Source organism: Gobio gobio (genome assembly GCF_949357685.1).
Source record: "Gobio gobio genome assembly, chromosome: 18".
NCBI classification, from domain to species: domain Eukaryota; kingdom Metazoa; phylum Chordata; class Actinopteri; order Cypriniformes; family Gobionidae; genus Gobio; species Gobio gobio.
This window is the reverse complement of record NC_137111.1, coordinates 38,156,654-38,176,824: the sequence shown is the minus strand read 5'-3', so window position 1 is coordinate 38,176,824 and position 20,171 is coordinate 38,156,654. Positions and strand designations below refer to the sequence as shown.

General features: G+C 36.6%; 1 protein-coding gene and 1 long non-coding RNA gene across 2 annotated transcripts; one reads left to right on the top strand and one right to left on the bottom strand.

Annotated features, from left to right (window-relative positions):
- The first annotated feature begins 10,526 nt into the window (after window positions 1-10,526).
- selenou1a (selenoprotein U 1a) lies at window positions 10,527-19,137 on the top strand. The gene is made up of 6 exons (XM_079842668.1): window positions 10,527-10,828; window positions 15,496-15,675; window positions 15,786-15,877; window positions 17,746-17,886; window positions 18,309-18,473; window positions 18,568-19,137. Exons 2-6 carry the CDS (start codon window positions 15,531-15,533, stop codon window positions 18,661-18,663), a joined length of 639 nt encoding a protein of 212 aa, XP_079698794.1. The 5' UTR covers window positions 10,527-10,828; window positions 15,496-15,530; the 3' UTR covers window positions 18,664-19,137.
- LOC307142122 lies at window positions 13,563-13,983 on the bottom strand. Its single transcript, XR_013818425.1, has 3 exons — window positions 13,874-13,983; window positions 13,687-13,774; window positions 13,563-13,594 (listed from the first exon to the last, which is right to left on the bottom strand). It is a non-coding gene; the product is annotated as an uncharacterized lncRNA (long non-coding RNA).
- Window positions 19,138-20,171: the final 1,034 nt, after the last annotated feature.

Sequence of the window (20,171 nt, the reverse complement as noted above, 5' to 3'; positions counted from 1 at the left end):
TACTCATACCCTCTCTGTGGTTTGTACTTACTTCAAAGGCATTAAAATATATGCATATAACGGTTCAGTTTCTAAGCTAGTGACTTTACTTTAGTCACAGGACAGCTTTGACACTGTGTTTCTGCGCTCCTCTCTGCGCGCAATCTTCACGTGATGTACGAGCTTCTGTCTGAGTGTTCGTTTGTCACAATATATCAGGCATTAGTTCAACATAATACACATATGATGGTCTAAAATCACTTTAATGTTCAAACTGACAGGCCTTAAAACACATACAAGTGACAAAGCTTTGTGAGGACGCAGGTGAAAGAGGTCTGCCTTCAGGGCGCGCGCGCCTTGTCAGAGACGCGACACGGCTCGGCTCTCTGTGTCACAGAAAAAAGCTGAGCACAGAACAGATACGTTTTCCGTATTGTTGTTTTTGAATAGTGCGCAATCCCTTTAAATGTTCAAGCCTTTAAGTGCATTAACTTGACAAACTTTATGAGGACGAAAGTGAAAGCGTTCTGGCTTTGGGGCTTGCACGCGCCGTCTTGGGTTTCAGAGCAGCTGAATTGAGGTAGTTCAATCAACTCTGAGTAGACTGACTCTGAGTTAAGCTCATGCATTCCAACTATGAAAAGCCACGATCAATGGAGCTCCGAAATTACGATTCACCATGGCAACAGCACCCAACAAAAAGACTTTTGCATACTTCCGGGTCAATACACAAGTTTAATTCTTAATTATTTTAATTAAGTTTAATTTTCAAAGCTTTAAGCATAAAATGTTCATGGGTGTAGGTTTAATGACTTTACAAACATTTGACATATTAAATAAATATCATTCAGTGTCCAATATGCAGCAGCTTTTCCCACATAGACCCTTTTCACAGACTGTGATGACGTGTTTTAATGGTCATCAATATCGTAAATCCTGCAACGTTTTTTGTATTATTATTTTTTTATGTATGTACATTTATAACACTAATACTTTGTATTATATTACTTTTGCATCAAATTACAAAAATCAAGTTACCGCTGCTGTGAGAGTGTTTCTAATACAGCGTATATGGGAGTGATAGTTAAAATTAACATCTTTCTCTCTTTTCACTGGAGTTATCAATCTCACTTTAATTTTTCCATCTTTTTGAAAGTTGTGAAATCACTATTGTGGAGTTTTTCTTTTGCTATTTGAGCAAATGGAGACAGAAATATATATTTAATGTATTCTCTCATTCACCGCTAAAAGAGTTAACCCAACTATGACGACTTCAGCTTCGGAAACCCAGAAATGTGAAAAGGGTTTATGCTCTTTTCACATAATGAAGTGTTCTCTGATCCCACCGGTTACATTTATTAATCAGGGTAATGACATTATTGACTTCTACTCAGGCCAGCCAAACACCAGCACCACTGACAGATGAAGACGAGATGGAGGAAGAATATTAACACCCAACAGGAAAAAGAATAAAGTATTTGTAGGAAATAAAGATGACTATAAAAATGTAAATAAATGTATTTAACAGCTGTGGTGGTGGTTATGCCATATATCTTGTACTACCATCTGGCAGCATCCTTCCATTCCATACAATAATCCATTTTCAGAAAGTGTGATGATGGGTATATGAGTGTCATAAATGCGTCCAACCACTGGAAATCCTAAAGGAAATTCGAATTATTAGGTTACTTCTAGAGGATTATCAAGTGAACGTCAGGATCCTGTATAAAAGGACATGCCATTTTTGTCAGTTTGACAGTGTCCTCATGATGAAAATATGAGCAATGAATGTTCCTGCAAAGAATGCTTTTCTTACTTTGTATTTTTGTCAAGTGGCAGAAAATGTAATTTGTTTTAAGTAAACTTTGCTTACTTTAGATTTAGATTAAATTTATAATTTTTTTTATATTTATACTTGAAATACGACCAAAATACTCAGTAAGAAAAGCATTTGTGGCGTTTGAATGAATGAATAAAGTATTTAAACACTGCTGGTGCTTTGAAAAGGGGGAGGAGAACGAAAGAAACTCTGGGTTTACCAAAGAAAACCTGCTTCTGACCAGGTTAGGTTCATAGAGTAAGTTACCCTGGTAACTGACTCTGAGTATAAGTTACCTCTTTTTCAGAAACGGGCTTGGCTTACCCTGCTTTCTCGGGTTTGACATACCTCCCATTCTGAAACAGAAAACCCAGAGTTTCCCTTATTTCAGGGTTAACCTACTCAGAGTTTTCACTTAACCTCCTTTCTGAAACGGGCCCCAGGTGTCCAGCTACATCTAATTGTTTTGATAATATAAAATTTTTAGTTTCGGAATCTATTTCAATATGATATTACTGTAGAAATATAGCAAAATTCTGTCGTATTCAGTTCTGTATTTTGTCACGTTTTGATCGCAAGTTTTAAAGGGGTGGTTGCATGTGATTTCACTTTTTAAACTTTAGTTGTGTAATGTTGCTGCTTGAGCATAAACAGTATCTGCAAAGTTACAGTGCTGAAAGTTCAATGCAAACGGAGATATTGTCTTTTAAAGTTATGGCAGTTTATTGCCTATAAAAACGGCCGGTTTGGACTACAACGAGCTTCTTCCCGGGTTGGTGACATCATAAACCCTTGCTATTAACATAAACACTGCCCCCACGAACACGCAACAAAGTGGGCGAGGCCACGTCGCAGTCATTACGAAAGAGAGAGAGCTGTTGCAGAACTACAAACTACATTTGGCCATCTAACCAATCTAAGACCATTGCGATTTTCGGAGGGATGTGCTTCATAGAAGCAGGAAGCAAATGAGACGTTCAAAGGACAGTGGAGACAGCGGTGTGGAATAAAGGTAAAATATAAGAAAAATATGGCATAAAAAAAAAAAGAAGTATTAAGACATGTTATACTGTGCCCCATAAACACATCCAAGCCTAGAAAAAAAACACGGAACCACCCCTTTAACAGTTTTGAAAAGCGTATGTAAACAGCTTCAAATTGGCTTGTATGTAATGGTTGTGTTGTGTCTAAGTGAGAAATGTATTCATGTAATTGGAAAGAGGTCGTCATTGAATGTTTTTTGTCCCAAAGCAAAAAAAAATTCCAAATTAGCCCACATAGACTAATGTTGTACTCACTGTTTGAAGTGTTTTGAAAAAAGTGACCCAAGTATTGAGAAATGTGTCCTAGTGATTGAAAAAAAAAAAAAAAAGGTAAATGTCATATAGACCATGTCATGCCACCTGCTCAAAGTGTACAAGGACTGCCTTGACATGACATGATCTATATGACATTTGCCTGTAGAGGGCAGTAATGTGCTATAAGTCCATCATACTGACACGAGTTTACCTTTACATGACTAAAATTTATATTATTTTCAACTGTTATTTTTAGTCTCATGACATTATTTTAGGATTAAAGCACCTTGTCATTATGAAATGAGACATTTTTCTCTGATGAACAAAATTAGATCGCTTTTATGTTTGTGAATAAATCAGGTTTCTTTTAAACTGTGAATTTAGATAATGAATTCTCATTATTGTCATAATTTAATTTCCAGGTATTTATTTGGTTTCCAGCTGTTAATTTTTGCGTGTTCCATTGGTTACGTTAAATTCCTCAAATCAAATGTGATTGGAGTATAATTGTAAAATTATGAATGACTTACTGTCGCTTTTGAGCAATTTAATGTGTCTTTGCTGAATAAAGATGTTAATTTCTTTTAAATAAAAAAATCTGACCCCACACTTTTAAATGGTAGTGTTAAAGTCACCACGAAATTTGGTTCTGTTTGGTGTTTTCTGTAAACCTGACCGTCTCATCAGCATCTCCACACCCATGGGCCATGGCGGCGACCGTTTTCGATTATTGAGCTAATAGCAGAGTTCATTGGTTTGGCTATTCCCATTTTTGTGGTGGAATCTTAACACGAGAACTGTTGACATGCCTTGTGTTCATTATAAGTTTCAAAGTAAACTCACCCACGACACTGTTCCGTTTGAAGGACTTCACATCACCCTGAAAGAGTTGAAACGCCAAAAGAAGAGGTGCGAGAGACCGAAGCTCTGTGACCTGCAGATAAGCAGACCTCAAACTAATGAGGGTGAGTTGGGCTATACCCTTACGAAAATGTAGCAGCTATAAGTATACTTCTTTAAACTAAAAATAAGAAAGTAGCATATACGTTCAGCCTACTTTGTATGTAGGCCTACTTCTCAGAAATACACTTTATGTAGCCTATACTTCTCAGAAAAATATACTTAAAATTGCACTTAAGTATACTTGACTTGAAATGACAGAAAAGTTAAGTACAGTATATTTGGCCGGCTTGTACTCAAACTTGAAATACTTTAAAAATTAAATAAATTAATAAATTATAATTAAGTATAAGTATACTTGGCTTATAGTTGTGTTTACTTTTTTGATTGAGTAGCCTATTAAATACCTTTTTCACATAGTTTTACATACTGTCTTATAAATTTACATTGTTTGAAAATGTTGATTTATAATAATAAAAAAGTTGAACCGATTAATCTCTTGTTGTAGTACTGGTTACTGAAGTGTTATTATGACAGTGACCGTGTCAGCCTAATATCTTGGAATTTCCTTGGTAAGTGAAACTAATGGTCTTATTGGTATTTTTGCTGACAGAATACACTGATGATGAAGCCCTCATCTCCAACAACATATCAGTCATCATCAGACGAATCCCTTATGCTGGGCTGAAATCCACAAATAAAAGATTTGTCAAGTAAGTCACGTGACATGAACACAAATTTCATTCTTTAGATTAATAGTAAGTCTGTCATTGGTGTTTGTTTAGTCATTTGAACTATTTGGTGTCTCATAAGTGCCTTTTTAAATTAATATGTAAATCCTTAGCTTGTTTTCCATCAGTGACTGACTCCTCCAGTTCCTTACAGATAAATGTTCACTATATTTTATAATTATAATGTTACACTATTTTTGTCAGGAACTGTCGGGAAAAGCCTATTGCGAGACGAAGGTAAGACCAATTTCACTGAACAGTTTAAAATATTTTCAGTCTATTTTCATGCACTACTGTACGATTTTAAATGACATTTTCTGTATGAATAAACCTGCATTTTTACTAAATTACTGCAACAATGTAAATAAAATTAAGTCCCTGACATTCAAAGCCCTGTGTGTTCATTTTTATTGGCTTTCTGTAGACAAGCGTCTTGTTCATGTCTCTGTGTGTCTCATTCATATCTCAAACCTCTAGACTGACTGACCGCACACTGTTGTCCTAAATAAGCCAAGTTGTGTCTCGTCATAGAGGTAAACTCTTTCTGTTAATGTTTATTTACGCAGTAGATTGGTGATTCTTCATCCGTTTCACTAGATCACCTTTTAAAGGTATTGAAATAAGTCAGAAATACTCTCTGCTGTATACTGTATTGAACTTCAGTGTTTGGATTTGAAGTGTCATAAAGAAGACAAAAGTGTTTTATGCACAATATCAAACACAATGCACAGTGAAAATGCTTGTGCAGAAATCACATAATGACACACACAATCAGCTTCTTCCAGGAGGTTTGTGTGTGTCTGGTCGCTTCAGTATATCAGTGATAAACATTAAAACATGCAAATGCCTGTAAAACAGACTGAGAATCTGGCTGAGGCAAATGCATCAGATGAGGATAAAATAAAAACGTTGATGTACCAGTCTGTGCTATTATTCCAGCAGGCGAGTGAGTGTTCAGACATTCACAGGGTTTGAAGAAGGGAGTGAGAGAGAGAGAGAGAGAGAGAGAGAGAGAGAGAGAGAGAGAGAGAGAGAGAGAGAGAGAGAGAGAGAGAGAGAGAGAGAGAGAGAGAGAGAGAGAGAGAGAGAGAGAGAGAGAGAGAGAGAGAGAGAGAGAGAGAGAGAGAGAGCATAAATACACCAAATACACTTAACCCTCTATGGTACGGTGTTGCCTCCAAGCAACATAGTCTATTTTAGTTTATTTTTAATAAAATGAACCACCAATTTATTGTTCAAACCTATCTCAGGGAAGAAGAACTCAAATACTAATCAATGAAAGTGCAAAAAAGTGGTCACATGACCCACAGGGGTTTTTTTTTTTGGGTCCTGTTTCAGCACATGTGCACAGGTCACATGGCTCCATATTTTCTCCAATGAAAAGTGCATTTTTCACTCATTTCCGTCCAGTTAATCACCCACATAAAATATGAGTCACCTTCACTGGTAAGTAAAGAAGTATTTTCAATAACTTTACATTATATATCATCAAATGTTTTATAGTCAAGTCAAGTCAAGTCAACTTTATTTATATAGCGCTTTTAACAATGTAGATTGTTTCAAAGCAGCTTTACAGTGTTAAACAGGAAAATAATGGAGCATAATTTTATTCAGCTGTACAGCCATTCTGGAAAAAACGCTGATGTCATCAGTTCATTTCATTATCATACAGTGACAGTGTGGGCTTTGGATCAATAATTCGATCAGTAATTTAGTTTAAATGGTTAATTTAGTTTATTAATTAGATTTATTTCGATGTTTAGTTGAAAAATTTAGTGTCCCCAACTGAGCACGCCAAGCCAGAGGCCACAGTGGCAAGGAAACCAAAACCCCATTAGGTGACCTAATAGAGAAAAATAAACCTTGGGAGAAACCAGGCTCAGTTGGGGTGCCAGTTCTCCTCTGGCCAATTAACAAACAGCGTATTATTATTATTATTATTATTCTGGCAGCTTTACAGCTCAGAGGTCATAATAGATCGGAATATTCGAGGGACCGGGGGCAACATGCTGGAGACGGGTTTATTGAGGATGATGTTGATTAAATAATTATTAAAGTGCAATATTCGAATGATCGGAGGCAACACGCTGGAGACGGGTTTATTGAGGATGACATATCGATTTAAGTATTATTTAATTGTAATATTCGAACAATCGGAGTCAACACGCCGGAGACGGGTTTATTGAGATGCCGTGTCGATGAGGCAGTTGCTGGGGGAGTAAATAACAAAAAACTGTGTGTTGCCTCAAGGCAACATTGTACCATAAAGGAATCGCATAAGGCCATACTAGACACACTGGGTTGGATACAAATATAGTATATTTGTAAGGAAAAGAGCTAGAATTCTCAAAATATATTTGCATTCTTGCATGATTTTGTAATGTACGTATAAGATTAGTAATTCACATACTATAAGTGCACATATGATCGGCACATTTTCTATAGCACTTAAAAAATTTATAAAACACAACGGATGAGGGTGAGGATGAGGTGTCACGTGATGAGGGTCATAGTGACATCCGGCAGGGAGAGACCACATTCACTGACCACATTACTGCAACAACCCGGTCCTGCAGATTTGCATTATACAACATTAGGAAGATTAGAGCCTTCCTATCAGAGCAGACCACACAACTCTTGGTCCAAGCTCTTGTTCTCTCCAGACTGGACTACTGTAATGCTCTTCTAGCAGGCCTTCCGGCATGCACTATCAAACCCTTGCAACTGATCCAGAATGCAGCGGCGAGGGTGATCTTTAACGAGCCGAAGAGAGCGCACGTCACGCCTCTCTTCATCAGACTCCACTGGCTACCAATAGCCGCTCGCATCAAATTCAAGGCACTGGTACTCGCCTTCAAAGCAACCACTGGCTCTGCACCAATTTACCTTAACTCGCTTGTTCAGACATACACACCCTCCAGGAGTTTGCGTTCTACCAGTGAACGACGCCTTGTGGTGCCATACCAGAGAGGCATGAAATCACTGTCACGGACCTTTTCCTGGACTGCCCCCACCTGGTGGAATGACCTGCCTATCTCAATTCGAGCAGCCGAGTCTGTAGCCATTTTCAAAAAACATCTAAAGACGCATCTCTTCCAGCAGCACCTGACCAATCAAGAATAGCACTTAACATTCTATTCATTTTTCTGTCTGTCTAATTTATTTAAAAAAAAAAAAAAAAAAAAAAAAAAAAATCCTGTGTGTTCTGTGTTAGATTAACTGAGACTTGTTACAGCACTTGCATACTGTAGCCTCTGACTGTTGTAGTTGCTTCTATTGCTCTCATTTGTAAGTCGCTTTGGATAAAAGCGTCTGCTAAATGACTAAATGTAAATGTAAATGTAATGTAATGTAGAGAACAAAGATGGAGATGAGGATGATGATGGATATGATAACTTAATATGATGGTTTGGTAATACTTGTGTTCCACAATGGTACAATGTTGCCTGAGAGCAACAACTAATTTTGAAATGTTACTTTTTATTAAATATGATTTTTTTTAATGAAAAACTGGATAAATGTGTTTGTTCAGGTGTCTGGTTAAAGCAATTGATGTTTTCAATTGTTTTCATATTGTATTTGTATTTATCATGTCATTGTGGTTTTGAAAAATAAACATGTATATTGCAGAATGGAGGTTGTCTTGTTGTGTTATTAAATACAACAAGCTCTGTACTTTCACTCACAAACTCTTATTATTTCTGTTAATATTGGTAGGCTACCCATATGACAAACTAGTAATAATCCATATGCATATCAGTAGTCAGATCTGAGATGTTGTAAAATTGTGAAAAATTCCCCATCCATCACTTTTTTTTTCACTGGTCTGTAGTTTGCAGGTATGTATGATAAACAGTTATGTCAACTGTAAATAACATTTCTGGCATTTTATTTCATGGTTAATTTATCAAGCAAGAATATGGCCCGAAGAAGTAAAAAGTATATATTACAGTTTTTCTAAAATGCTTAAACACAAAAGCCAATCCTCTAAACCATTTGACCAGTTGTCTAAACACATTTACTAAATCTAGCCATCATTTTCCAATTTCATAAACACATTTCACATGAAGACACAATTCACAAAACACAATCCTCTGTTCTCAGAAATCTTAACACATTTTTCCTTGCTAAAACACAAGTTGCAAAAGAACTCTGCTCATATTCTCAAATGAAAGCTCATGTGAGGCAAAATGCTTGCCACAGTCAGCAATTTGAACACAATGAACACACCTGCCGTCATTCATTACACACAACGACTCAAAATTGAAGACACTTGTTGCTAATTCTGTGACCACATGTATAAAAGCAAGTTCAGAGAATATTACTCTTTGTGCGGCCATGGGTTTGGAGGGGCTTGTCCACCGGCATGCTGTCCTTGGGTCTTACAACACCCACCGTCTCCTCACCTTCCTAGAGGAGCTAAAAGACATCCTCCTGGACCGCCAACAACACCATCCTGGTTCCGCACATCACATTTATGTGATCGTTTGGGACAATGAACGCTTCCACAGAACAAACCAAATCAGAGAGTGGTTCACCACCAACAGTAACCACTTTTTAAACGTCTGTCTGCCACCCTACTCCCCTTTCCTGAACCCTATAGAGGAGTTCTTCTCATCGTGGAGATGGAAGGTTTATGACAGACAACCATACACTAGAGAGAACCTCCTAAGGGCAATGGAGCTGGCCTGTGTTTACATCCCAGTGGAGGCCTTCCAAGGATGGATTTGCCATTCCAGGGCGTTTTTCCCGCGGTGCCTGGCAAGAGACAATATAGCCTGCGATGTGGATGAGGTGATGTGGCCCGATGCAACTCAGCGACATGATGCCGCACAGTGATTGTGGTGTGAATAAAGTAAATAAAAAAACTTCACATCCTGATCATGTTTTCAAGAGTACTGTTGTGTGCAATAGATTCTGTTTTTGCATTGAGTTACAGTAGTGTACGTGCAGAATTTACTACAGATTTATACTCTTCATATGAAACTCACAAATCTAAATGCCTAATCCTCTGCAGAGATCTAAGAAGATCCATTACTGTAAAGTTTCTAAAAATATGCATTGGCAGTTATGAAACAAAGAACCTTCTCACAAATTGAGCATTGTGTTTTCAATTGTTTTGCTGTAGTGTGTAATTATGTGTATAGTGTTTACATTTTTGAAAGCTTCGAGCTGCTCTTTTGGTGTGAAAGTTTGAGTTTTGAAGTGAGAAGGTGTGGTTGTGTTTATGTAGCTTTAGAAAAGGGTGTTGTGTTTAGACATTGGGTAACATGGAGGAAACATTTGTGAAATGTGTTTAAGCATTTGAGAAAAACTGTAATGTCAGACTCTGATAAACGTAATTTGATTTGTTTGGAAATGTTTGTTTAGTTCAGCCATAAGTTTTTATGCTAGAACAAGTGAAAATATTATTTTTCAGACAATACTGAATAATAAAAAAAAACATTTAATGTATTTATAATAAAAGAATTAAAGGGGTTAAAATTAAATTAATAAATATTCCAATAAAGGGATAATGTATCAAATATTTTTTTCCTTATAACTGTTTATAGAGCTGTACTTGATATGATGCTAATAAAGCTATATGCTAGAAAAACACAAATACAGAAAAACATTGTATACGAGGAAATAGGCCTACAACACTTTTATTTTTTATCATTGCTCAGCAAATTCATACCCAGGACGTAGATTGGTTAGTTTGAATCGAGAATAATACATTTTTGTCCATTTTAGAATCCTTAAAATATATAGAGCCTTTCTGCAGACATTTTAGATCTCTGTGGCTGAATGTGTTTGAGTGCTTGTGATTTAACTGAGAAAACCAGGCTGGGTGCTAACAAGGCACTGTGTTAAGAATGTCTCATGAGGAATGTGAAAATGACTAAAAATAAAAAATGTTTAATCCTTTTTACAGTGGCTTTTTGCTAAAAAACTAGTTTGTTTTTAAACTACATGAACGAAGGATCGGTAAAACTTTGCAGCAGAGGCAGTACATATTTATTGCTGCCTGTCTCTTTAAGTGGTTAGACAGGCTAGTCCTCCTCCGACTGAACGCGCAGTTTGACAACCAAAACAGACAGAGAGCCGTAGAACTGCAAGCTGTGAGTAATGTATTATTCGGTTTGCTGTGTTATCAACCCTTGAAAATAGAGCTTTAATGCAGGTATTAATGTTTATGATAGTTAATATTCTTAAATGGCCAGTGCGTGTTGTATCTTGCAGTGTAACAACTCTGGCTAGGCAGCAAGCGTTAGCTTGATGGACTTTAGCTTCCTGTGCAAGCAGTGCAAAATATAACATACTCTCTATGCTGGCTCGGCATTGCTTACACCATTTTAACATGGATAAATATTTTTTAAGAAATAGTGCAGGCCTTTAATTAGTCTAGACTGTAAATGTGACTTTCCTGAATTTAAAATGCAGTAAGTTACGCTCGCTTAAAGGAACTGTATGTAAGAAATTAATTTCAATTAATTATAAAATCGCCCTGATATGTCACTAGACATTAAGAAATCATGTTAATTTCAAATATTTATATCACTGACAACAGTTGTACGGCCAGGATATTGTCATTTTAAAAGTGAAGTTGCAGCCCTCAACTGATGTTGATGTTGATATTAGGGTGACCACCATCAAACAAACCAAATGTGGGACGATTACTAAGTTTGTGTGGGACAATGTGGGACATGTTACCAACACTAAAACATAACCTGAAACTGTTGTATAATCTTAAATTCAACATCACTGAGCCCAAAGGCAGCAGGCATCATGCAGATAACTACTTTTGAAACAGTTCTGACCAAGTGCAACTAAAATCCAATTAAATAAATAATGAAACAAATAAAACAACATTAAATTAGTTAATCTTATATATATATATATATATATATATATATATATATATATATATATATATATATATATATATATATATATATATAAATTTGTATACAGAACTGCATTTATTTATTTATTTTTATATATATAAAAATATATTATATATATATAAAAATAAATAAATGCAGTTCTGTATACACATTTTTATATATATATATATATATATATATATATATATATATATATATATATATATATATATATATATATATATATATATATATATATATATATTTATATATTCATTTATATACAGAACTATCCATTCGTTTTCTGACAGGGAACACATGGAACGAATCACCACTCCACATTTTGATTGACAGCCGTCACAACCTACTAGTGACCGTGTTTACTCCTTTCTTTTCAACCATTGGATATGGTTTAAAAAATGGCTTTTGTATTTGTGTAAGGCGGGATGTTACTTCTGACGAAGCGCTGTTAAATATAGGTGAAAAACGATGCCGCAAAAATAATAAATAAAATGCTTTCTTAAAAAGGCAAAAGAACGCATGCATGTTTTCTCAATATGATCATTAAAAATCAATAGACTGGTGAAAATGCGGGACATTTTCTCAATATGCGACATGCGGGACAAGGGGTGAAAATGCTGTGCGGTACAACGCAAAGTGGGACAGGTGGTCACCCTAGTTGACATGTTGTGTTTTGGCCTGAAGCGCCACCCTCCGTTATCTACTAATCACGAAGTCAGTCAACATTATGAAGCTGCAGACTCGGAGCCTGCTGCATCTACAGTCCCGCACCCAGAGTCCCGCATTCTCAGGCCCCTCGTTTTTCGAGACAGCGCCTCCTGCTGTTCGGAAGATTGTATAACACCTGCACACAGAGTCCCGCATTCTCAGACTCCGGATGCAATATAACGGTCTCGCTTCTTTTAAAGTTTTTCAAATAAATTAACACAAAATAATAACAAAATAACATATTTGCGTTCCCTGCTCAGTGCATGTGCCAAAAAACACACTGTGTTCTCTGACTAACAAATTACCCAGTAGTTATTTTTTGTGTGTGGGTGGTAGGCTAGCCTAATCGAAAGAAAATTACTGATGGAAGAGATACAATTACATCTTATTATCAATATTAATATTGTGTGATTATTATATTGCCTCAATGTTTTTCAAATTCCAATGTTTCTTTTAGTTCAACCTATGCTAATGGTCTAATTAACATACCATGCTAAAGGCCTGTACACACCGGGACGAATATCGCGCGCGCTTATCGCCAGCGTTTTTCGTGCCGTTTTTCGGCGCGTCTTGAGTGTTCACACCCAAACGATTTTCACTGGCGCTGCGCCGAGTGAGCGTGCACATTCAGTCGATGCGCTCCTGGTACACAAGATGGTGCTGCGGCACTTTAAGCCTCTGACACTCGCTTGTCACACAGAAGGAGAAGAGAGACAGTATTTACGTGCTTGCCAAAACCATAGACGTATTATGTATATGGACAAAACCATTCACACACTTTTTGCTAACTGGCAAGCAGCATTAGCAGTTCATCTTCTTCTTTGTCTACTTACTACTTCTTCGTCGTATCAATGTGTGCTCGGCAAGACCGTTTTGTGCTTGAGCGCCACCAAGTCGTGTTTTACTGTCACTTCAGCAGCTCCAGGCACGTGAACAAAAGCGCCGATCTCATTGGTCGGCCAGTTTTTTACGCGCCGCGTCAAAATAAAAAAACGAACCCGAGGCGTTTTTTTAAAAATGACGCTTTTACGCCTGGCGTTTTGCGCGTCGGTGTGAACACTCACATTGGCGCCCATTGTTTAGTCCCGAGGCGTTAAACGTCGGCGATAAACGCGTGCGAAAATCGTCCCGGTGTGAACAGGCCTTAACATTACAAACCCTGTTTTTTGATATTTTGAATGCAATGCAAAGCTTAACTCAAATAAGAATAGACAAAACACCAATAATAAACAATTCTGTACTTTATTTAACGATCACCTAAACATCACGTTGCTGTAAAAAGGACAAAGAAAAGAAAAAAGTAAGAAATAATTTTGTTAGTGACTTTACTTTACATCTTCAATTGCATAAAATTACAAGCATACCTAGGGTGATAAGTAAGGCCACTGAGGAACACCTCCTCAGCTCCTGCCAGGACAATGCCTGCATCTCACATAGGCCATGAATGATGGCCTGTCCATATAAATTAATACATTAATTAATTAACATATAAAACATTGCATATATGGCAATAATACAAACAATCCAATTGACAAACATGTTTGGGCCCACCTCAGGAAACGAAAACTACAAATTAACTCCACTTCATCTGTGAAGTTCAGTTGAGTTTTAGACTTATCCAGCAGAGCTTTGAGGGGTTCAGAAAGAATGTCTGCTGTTGCTTATTGTCCATGTAGACTGGCACAGGTGGGTTTGGGGGAAACCACTTTGGTTTCCCATTGAGAACATCCTGTGGGGCAAACAAAAAGTGTTATTTTATATACATTATTTCATATTCATATTATATACATTTATATTTATATTCATAATATATATATATATATATTCAAATATTCAAATATTTATATATTCAGATAGTTATTTCACCATTTGCAGGATCCTTCATATCAACAACTTCATATCACAGTTTAATTAACATGCATTAATTTTGATATGTAAGTTTTATAAGTAGGCTACTCATTTAAGTAGGCTACATAAATTATATAAAGTAAAAAAATTACTCCATTTGACATTAATTAATTCAATTTATAGTTTTAAGATAAAAGGTCATTAAAAAAAAGGTCAAACTGTAAATCTGATTAAATAATTAATGATGACATTCTTTGATATTAACACACTCAATGTATTTAATTGGTCTACCTTAATTTTAATCGGATTTTACAATGGCTTGTCTACAAAAAGTCCAAGGTTAAAGGCTAGCTAAGCTATAAAAAATATTTTCGGGAAAAAACTATCTTTACAAATATTAAATGAGCTATTCATGTTGGTGTCGATGAGCTATAAAGTGGTTTGATTAAAAAAGAAATGTGTTAAATAAAATTGATGATACTCACGTTTCGGCCTAAATCCTTCACATTGCAATTGCATTGTTTACCCGATCCAATTTGATAGAAGGCACTGTCTCGAAAAACGAGGGGCCTGAGAATGCGGGACTCTGGGTGCGGGACTGTAGATGCAGCAGGCTCCGAGTCTGCAGCTTCATACTACTCAAGTCAGTAGTGTTTTGAATGGATGTGCACTTGTGTACTTCAAATCTTTAAAGGGATAGTTCACCCAAAATTCTGTCATCATTTACTCACTTTCGAAGAATGTTGTAACCAAACAGTTGACGGGCCCCATTGACCTCTATAGTACCCCCACCCCTTACACTTTAAAGAACATTTTAAATAAAGAATTACATTGTTTTAAAGAATTAAACTTATTTTTATGTTTTGTTGACTTAGCAACCTACTAAAGAAGCAGTACTTGATTATTATTTTAACTGTTCCCGCTATAGGGAAATAACGAGAATATATCAAAGTGCAGTAAACTGTAAAACTGTTTGCGCTACAAACCAGCGTGTTTATAATTAAGACAATACATTAAAATAATATGCTAAGAAATACCAGATTGCAATATCAAGCAGCATAAAAATAACTGGAAGCGAATGACAGGAAGCCACACACAATAAAATTACAAATGGTAAGCCTGTGCTTACCTGAAAAATAAGGTGGATAGCAATTACCTGCTTGCCTTTAGTACAAAAATGTGAGGACTCTTTGCGTGCAATGAGCGTTTTTTTATTTTATTTGAGTCGCTCACGCTCGTATATTAAAATATAGCTTCCACAAATTACTTTTTGTTATTGAAACAATGTTTCTAGTAACCTACCACACTGTATATTTTCCCTGCAGGGTCGTCATCTGTCCTGGAGGGTGAGACGCTTGCCATGGGCATGTGGTCACTAGGTCTTGGTGCCGTGGGGGCCGCAATCGCTGGCTTAATTTTTGCAAACACTGACTTCCTGCTGACTAAACCGGCACCTGCTACTGTAGAGTATCTTGGGAATGCTGACCTCAAAACCATCGACAGTGGTAAGAAATTAATTGAAATCCAGAGGATGTGAAATTAAATTGCTTTCATAATTAAGAAAAGCAGTCACTATATTTATTCTTGTGATGTTTTTCCGTCTGTATCCGTTCAGATGAGAGGACTTTAAAAGCGAAAATTCTCTGGGAGAAATCTGGTGGAGTGATCATGGCTGTCCGGCGACCTGGATGATCTTTGTGCAGAGAGGTAAGGTGATCATGTTCCTCATAATAAAGTTTAGTCAAAGGCTCTCATTCACTGCACAAACAGAATCAGAGCTTTTTTTGCATTTAATGCACTCATTTTGGGTGGAGAATGAACCCTAACCCTATCTGAGTTGAAGAAAATATGACTGTTGCATTCCCAAAGGCATGTTAAATGTGCAGCACATGCAGAGATGGAGTTTGCTGCATTCAGTGTGTACTGAGCCTCTCTGAGCCACTGAAAACACTGGATCACGAATTGATGCCATTAGCAAAGCATGAGCTTTGGTTTGAAACATGCAATGCAACAGATATACTTCTTTAAAGGGTTAGTTCACCCAAAAATGAACATTCTGACATCATTTACTCACCCTAAAGTTGTTCCGAACCTTTATGAATTTCTCTCTTCTGCCAAACACAGAAGATATTATGAAGAACGTGGGTAACCAATCAGTTGACATTTGCCAAATGTGGTATGGAAAAATACTATGGAAGTCAATGACTACCGTCAACTGTTTGGTTATCCACATTCTTCAAAATATATTTTTCTGTGTTCAGCAGAAGAAAGAAATTCATGCAAGCATGGAACAACTTGAAGGTGAGTAAATAATGACATCCCTTTAATTATTCCATTAATAATTCCATGTTGGTCCAGGCTGGTTAGAGCTGGTATAGTGCTGGTCTGGCATTATCATGATTTTTCTCAAGCAAAACTGAGCTGGTGTAGCTGGTCCACCAGAACTCCTGGTTCCCATGCTGGAGACCAGGGACCTCATTTATAAAATGTTTTGTAGAAAACATCCTACATTTGATTTTACTATAATTTCTCAAATGTGCATTCAGAGAACGAATGTACACACACAAAAAATCCATACTCTTCTCTTCCTGATGTGAAATCTATAAACAGCTGAATGGTCTCAGATCTCTGCCTAATTAAAGGGATAGTTCACCCAAAAATGAAAATTCTGTCAGCATTTACTCACCCTCAAGCTGTTCCAAAGCTGTATGAGTTTCTTTGTTCTGCTGAACACAAAAGAATATATTTTGAAGAATGTTTGTAACCAAGCAGAGAGAGCAACCATTGACTACCATAGTAAGGGGAAAAAATACTATGGTAGTCCGCTCTATCTGCTTTGTTACAAACGTTCTTCAAAATATCATCTTTTGTGTTCAGTAGAACAAAGAAACTCATACAGGTTTGGAACAACTTGAGGTTTAAAGTTAAGAACAGTACAGAAATTTAAATGTAATCATTATTTAATTATTTTATTTACCTGTATGTAAACACAGTGCAGTGTTAATGTACAAACTGTGTATGTTAAAGTGGCTGACAACAATAAATATTCTTATTAGGAATTCTTATTTTGAACTGTGCAGAGCTGTCGCTGAATAGAAAGGCCTACTTCGCTACTGTATTTTAATGTTGGTCATTATGTTGGTACTTGGAGAGCCAAATATTTTCTGAGGTGGTACTCTGTATTAAAAGTTTGAGAACCACTGCTCTACCTCAAGGAAAAGTGTGTACGTCTGCTTGGACCCTGACGTGGCGCTAAGCACTTTTCCATGTCAAAGAACGATCTTATAAATCTGAACGTTGGCACAGATTTTAGTGATCTGTGCATACGCACATTTTATAAATGAGGCCCCAGCAAACCAGCATCCCATGCAGGTCCCAGCCTGCAAACATACCTTATGATGGTGACCAGCAATGCTGGATTTTTCAGCAGGGTTGCCAAAGCACTGGTGCAAAATACGTTTTATGTTATTATGAGAAGTGTAAAAATATTTTCTGTTCATTACAAAACTGGCAGGAAATGAATGGGAAACACTGAGTGTATACATTGAATACATGATGTTATTGTGTATCTTCAGGAGGCCTCTGAGCTGTCCTCTCTGAAGCCCCAGCTGGATGAGCTCGGGGTCCCTCTGTATGCTGTTGTGAAGGAGAATATAGGTACAGAGATTCAGGACTTCAGACCTCACTTCGCAGGGGAGATTTTCTTGGATGAAATGGTTAGTAAACATTAAAGGGTGAGTTCACCCAAAAATGAAAATTCTGCCATCATTTACTCACCCTTGTGTTGTCCTTAAGACTTTTGTTCATCCTCGAAACACAAATGAATATATTTTGAATGAAACCTGAGAGATTTCTGTGCCTGACAACCAAAATTTTGTTGCTTCAAAAAGTTCATAAAGAGATCATAAAAGGACCCATATGAATCAAGCAGATAACTCCAAGTCTTCTGAAGAGACACATCAACAGATTTAGTTTATGCTTTTATTCATATATAAACATGGTTCAACACACATCTATATAGAGCATATCAAACATGGTAAATGGAAGCTCAAATGTGCTTGCATTAAAAGTTTTACTGAATAATGCACAAAACTACCAGTAATTCTTTATTCATTTATACATGTCTATTTGTACACAGCAAGCATTTTATGGGCCACAACAGAGGAAGATGGGTGGGCTTGGTTTCATTCGCATGGGAGTTTGGCAAAATTTGATAAGGGCCTGGAAGTCGGGTTACCAGGGCAACATGAATGGAGAAGGTTTTGTCCTGGGAGGGGTATTTGTCATCGGATCTGGTGAACAGGTAATCTATTAGATATTTCATTCAATCAGTACAAACCAATTCAGAGATTTAGCAACTTGACTGTCCTCATATATTGTGTTTTTTCCACTTTCAGGGGGTTCTTCTAGAGCACAGAGAAAAGGAGTTTGGAGATAAAGTCAGTTTAGAGTCTGTTTTGGAAGCCGCTAAGAAAATTGTTGTTGAAAAGTAAATGTCTAAAGTTTAAGGAAAATTCTCCCTTGATTTAGATTCAAAATCCACCTCATCTCATTCTCATACTAATGCTGTGAATAGAGAAAAGCTCAGGTTATGTTAAATTCTTGGCACTTACTGGTACACTTTAAGAGCGTGATAATGTCACAGAGTTGCATGCAACCTCATACTTACAAATGAGAGTAATGTTGTGTAATTAAGTAATATTGTTTTCGCACTTTAGAAATAGTTTGTCATGAACCATTGTATTGTTTTTTTCCCCTTATTGCATTCCTTTGGTTGCCTGCTGCCACTTGCCTCGTGGTTTTTGGTGGTATGTGTTTTAATGATAGTCTGACTCCAAACTCCATGTTGAAAGAGCAGATTTGATGCCAACACATGCCTAGATACCCTCTGGTTTTTGGTCAGTGAGCAGCCAAAGGTTCAGCTGGGGATGGACACAAGGAAAAATAAACATCACCTCCAAATATTCTATTTGTCTGTATTTGACATTCTTTTGTGTATTGATGTTTGAATTCTCATTCATTTACTGGGGGGAAAAAAAAACTATGTATTTTGGTCTATATTTATACTATTGTTCAAAAGTTTGGGATCAGTAAGTAAAAAAAAAAAGATAAATTATTTTATTCAGTAAGGATGATGCATTCAATTGATCAAAAGTCAGTGAATACATCAGTTATTATAATTTTTTTTTACTTTCTAAACCAAAAATGTAACAAATATTAGGCATTACAATTGTTTTAAGCATTGTTAGGACGTGTTTCTTGAGCACCAAATCAGCATATTAGAATGATTTCTGAAGGATCAGCCTTGCCATCACAGGAACAAATTACATTTTAAACTATATTAAAATAGAAAACTGCTGTTTTAAATTGTAATATTTCACAATTTTACTGTTTTTTTATGCATCTGATCAAATAAGTGCAGCCTTAATGAGCATAAGAGACTGTATAGTAAATAGTATAGTATAGTAAACCATTTATCCTAATGAGAAGCTGCATGTATTGCAGTCCTTTACGTTGTATTTCTCCACAACACAACTTGTCTTAAGCATCTACAGCAGGGTTATTCAAATCTTGCCCTGGAGGGCTAATGCGCTGCAGAGTTTAGGTCCAACCCTTATCAAACACATGAACATACTAATCAATGTCTTTCAGGTTCATTAAAAAAAAAAAATCACAGGTAGATGAGTTTGATCAGGGTTGGAGCTAAACTCTGCAGCGCATTGGCCCTCCAGGGCAAGATTTGAATAACCCTGATCTACAGAAACATTCAGCTCTAATCCCTGATTAGTATATGAAATGAATATGAAACAGAGTTATTTTCTTAGCCCACCTACTCTTACGCTTGCATTTTAAAGGCAGAGACTTTGAAACTGCCCTCGTAAGAGAATTTGGTTTATCGTTTAATCACGGGTTTAAATCTGGGGAATTAAGCCATCTTGTTCAGAAAAATCTGATTTACTGATCAACTGTAATAAGCCAAATATTCTGTTCATTCTAAGTA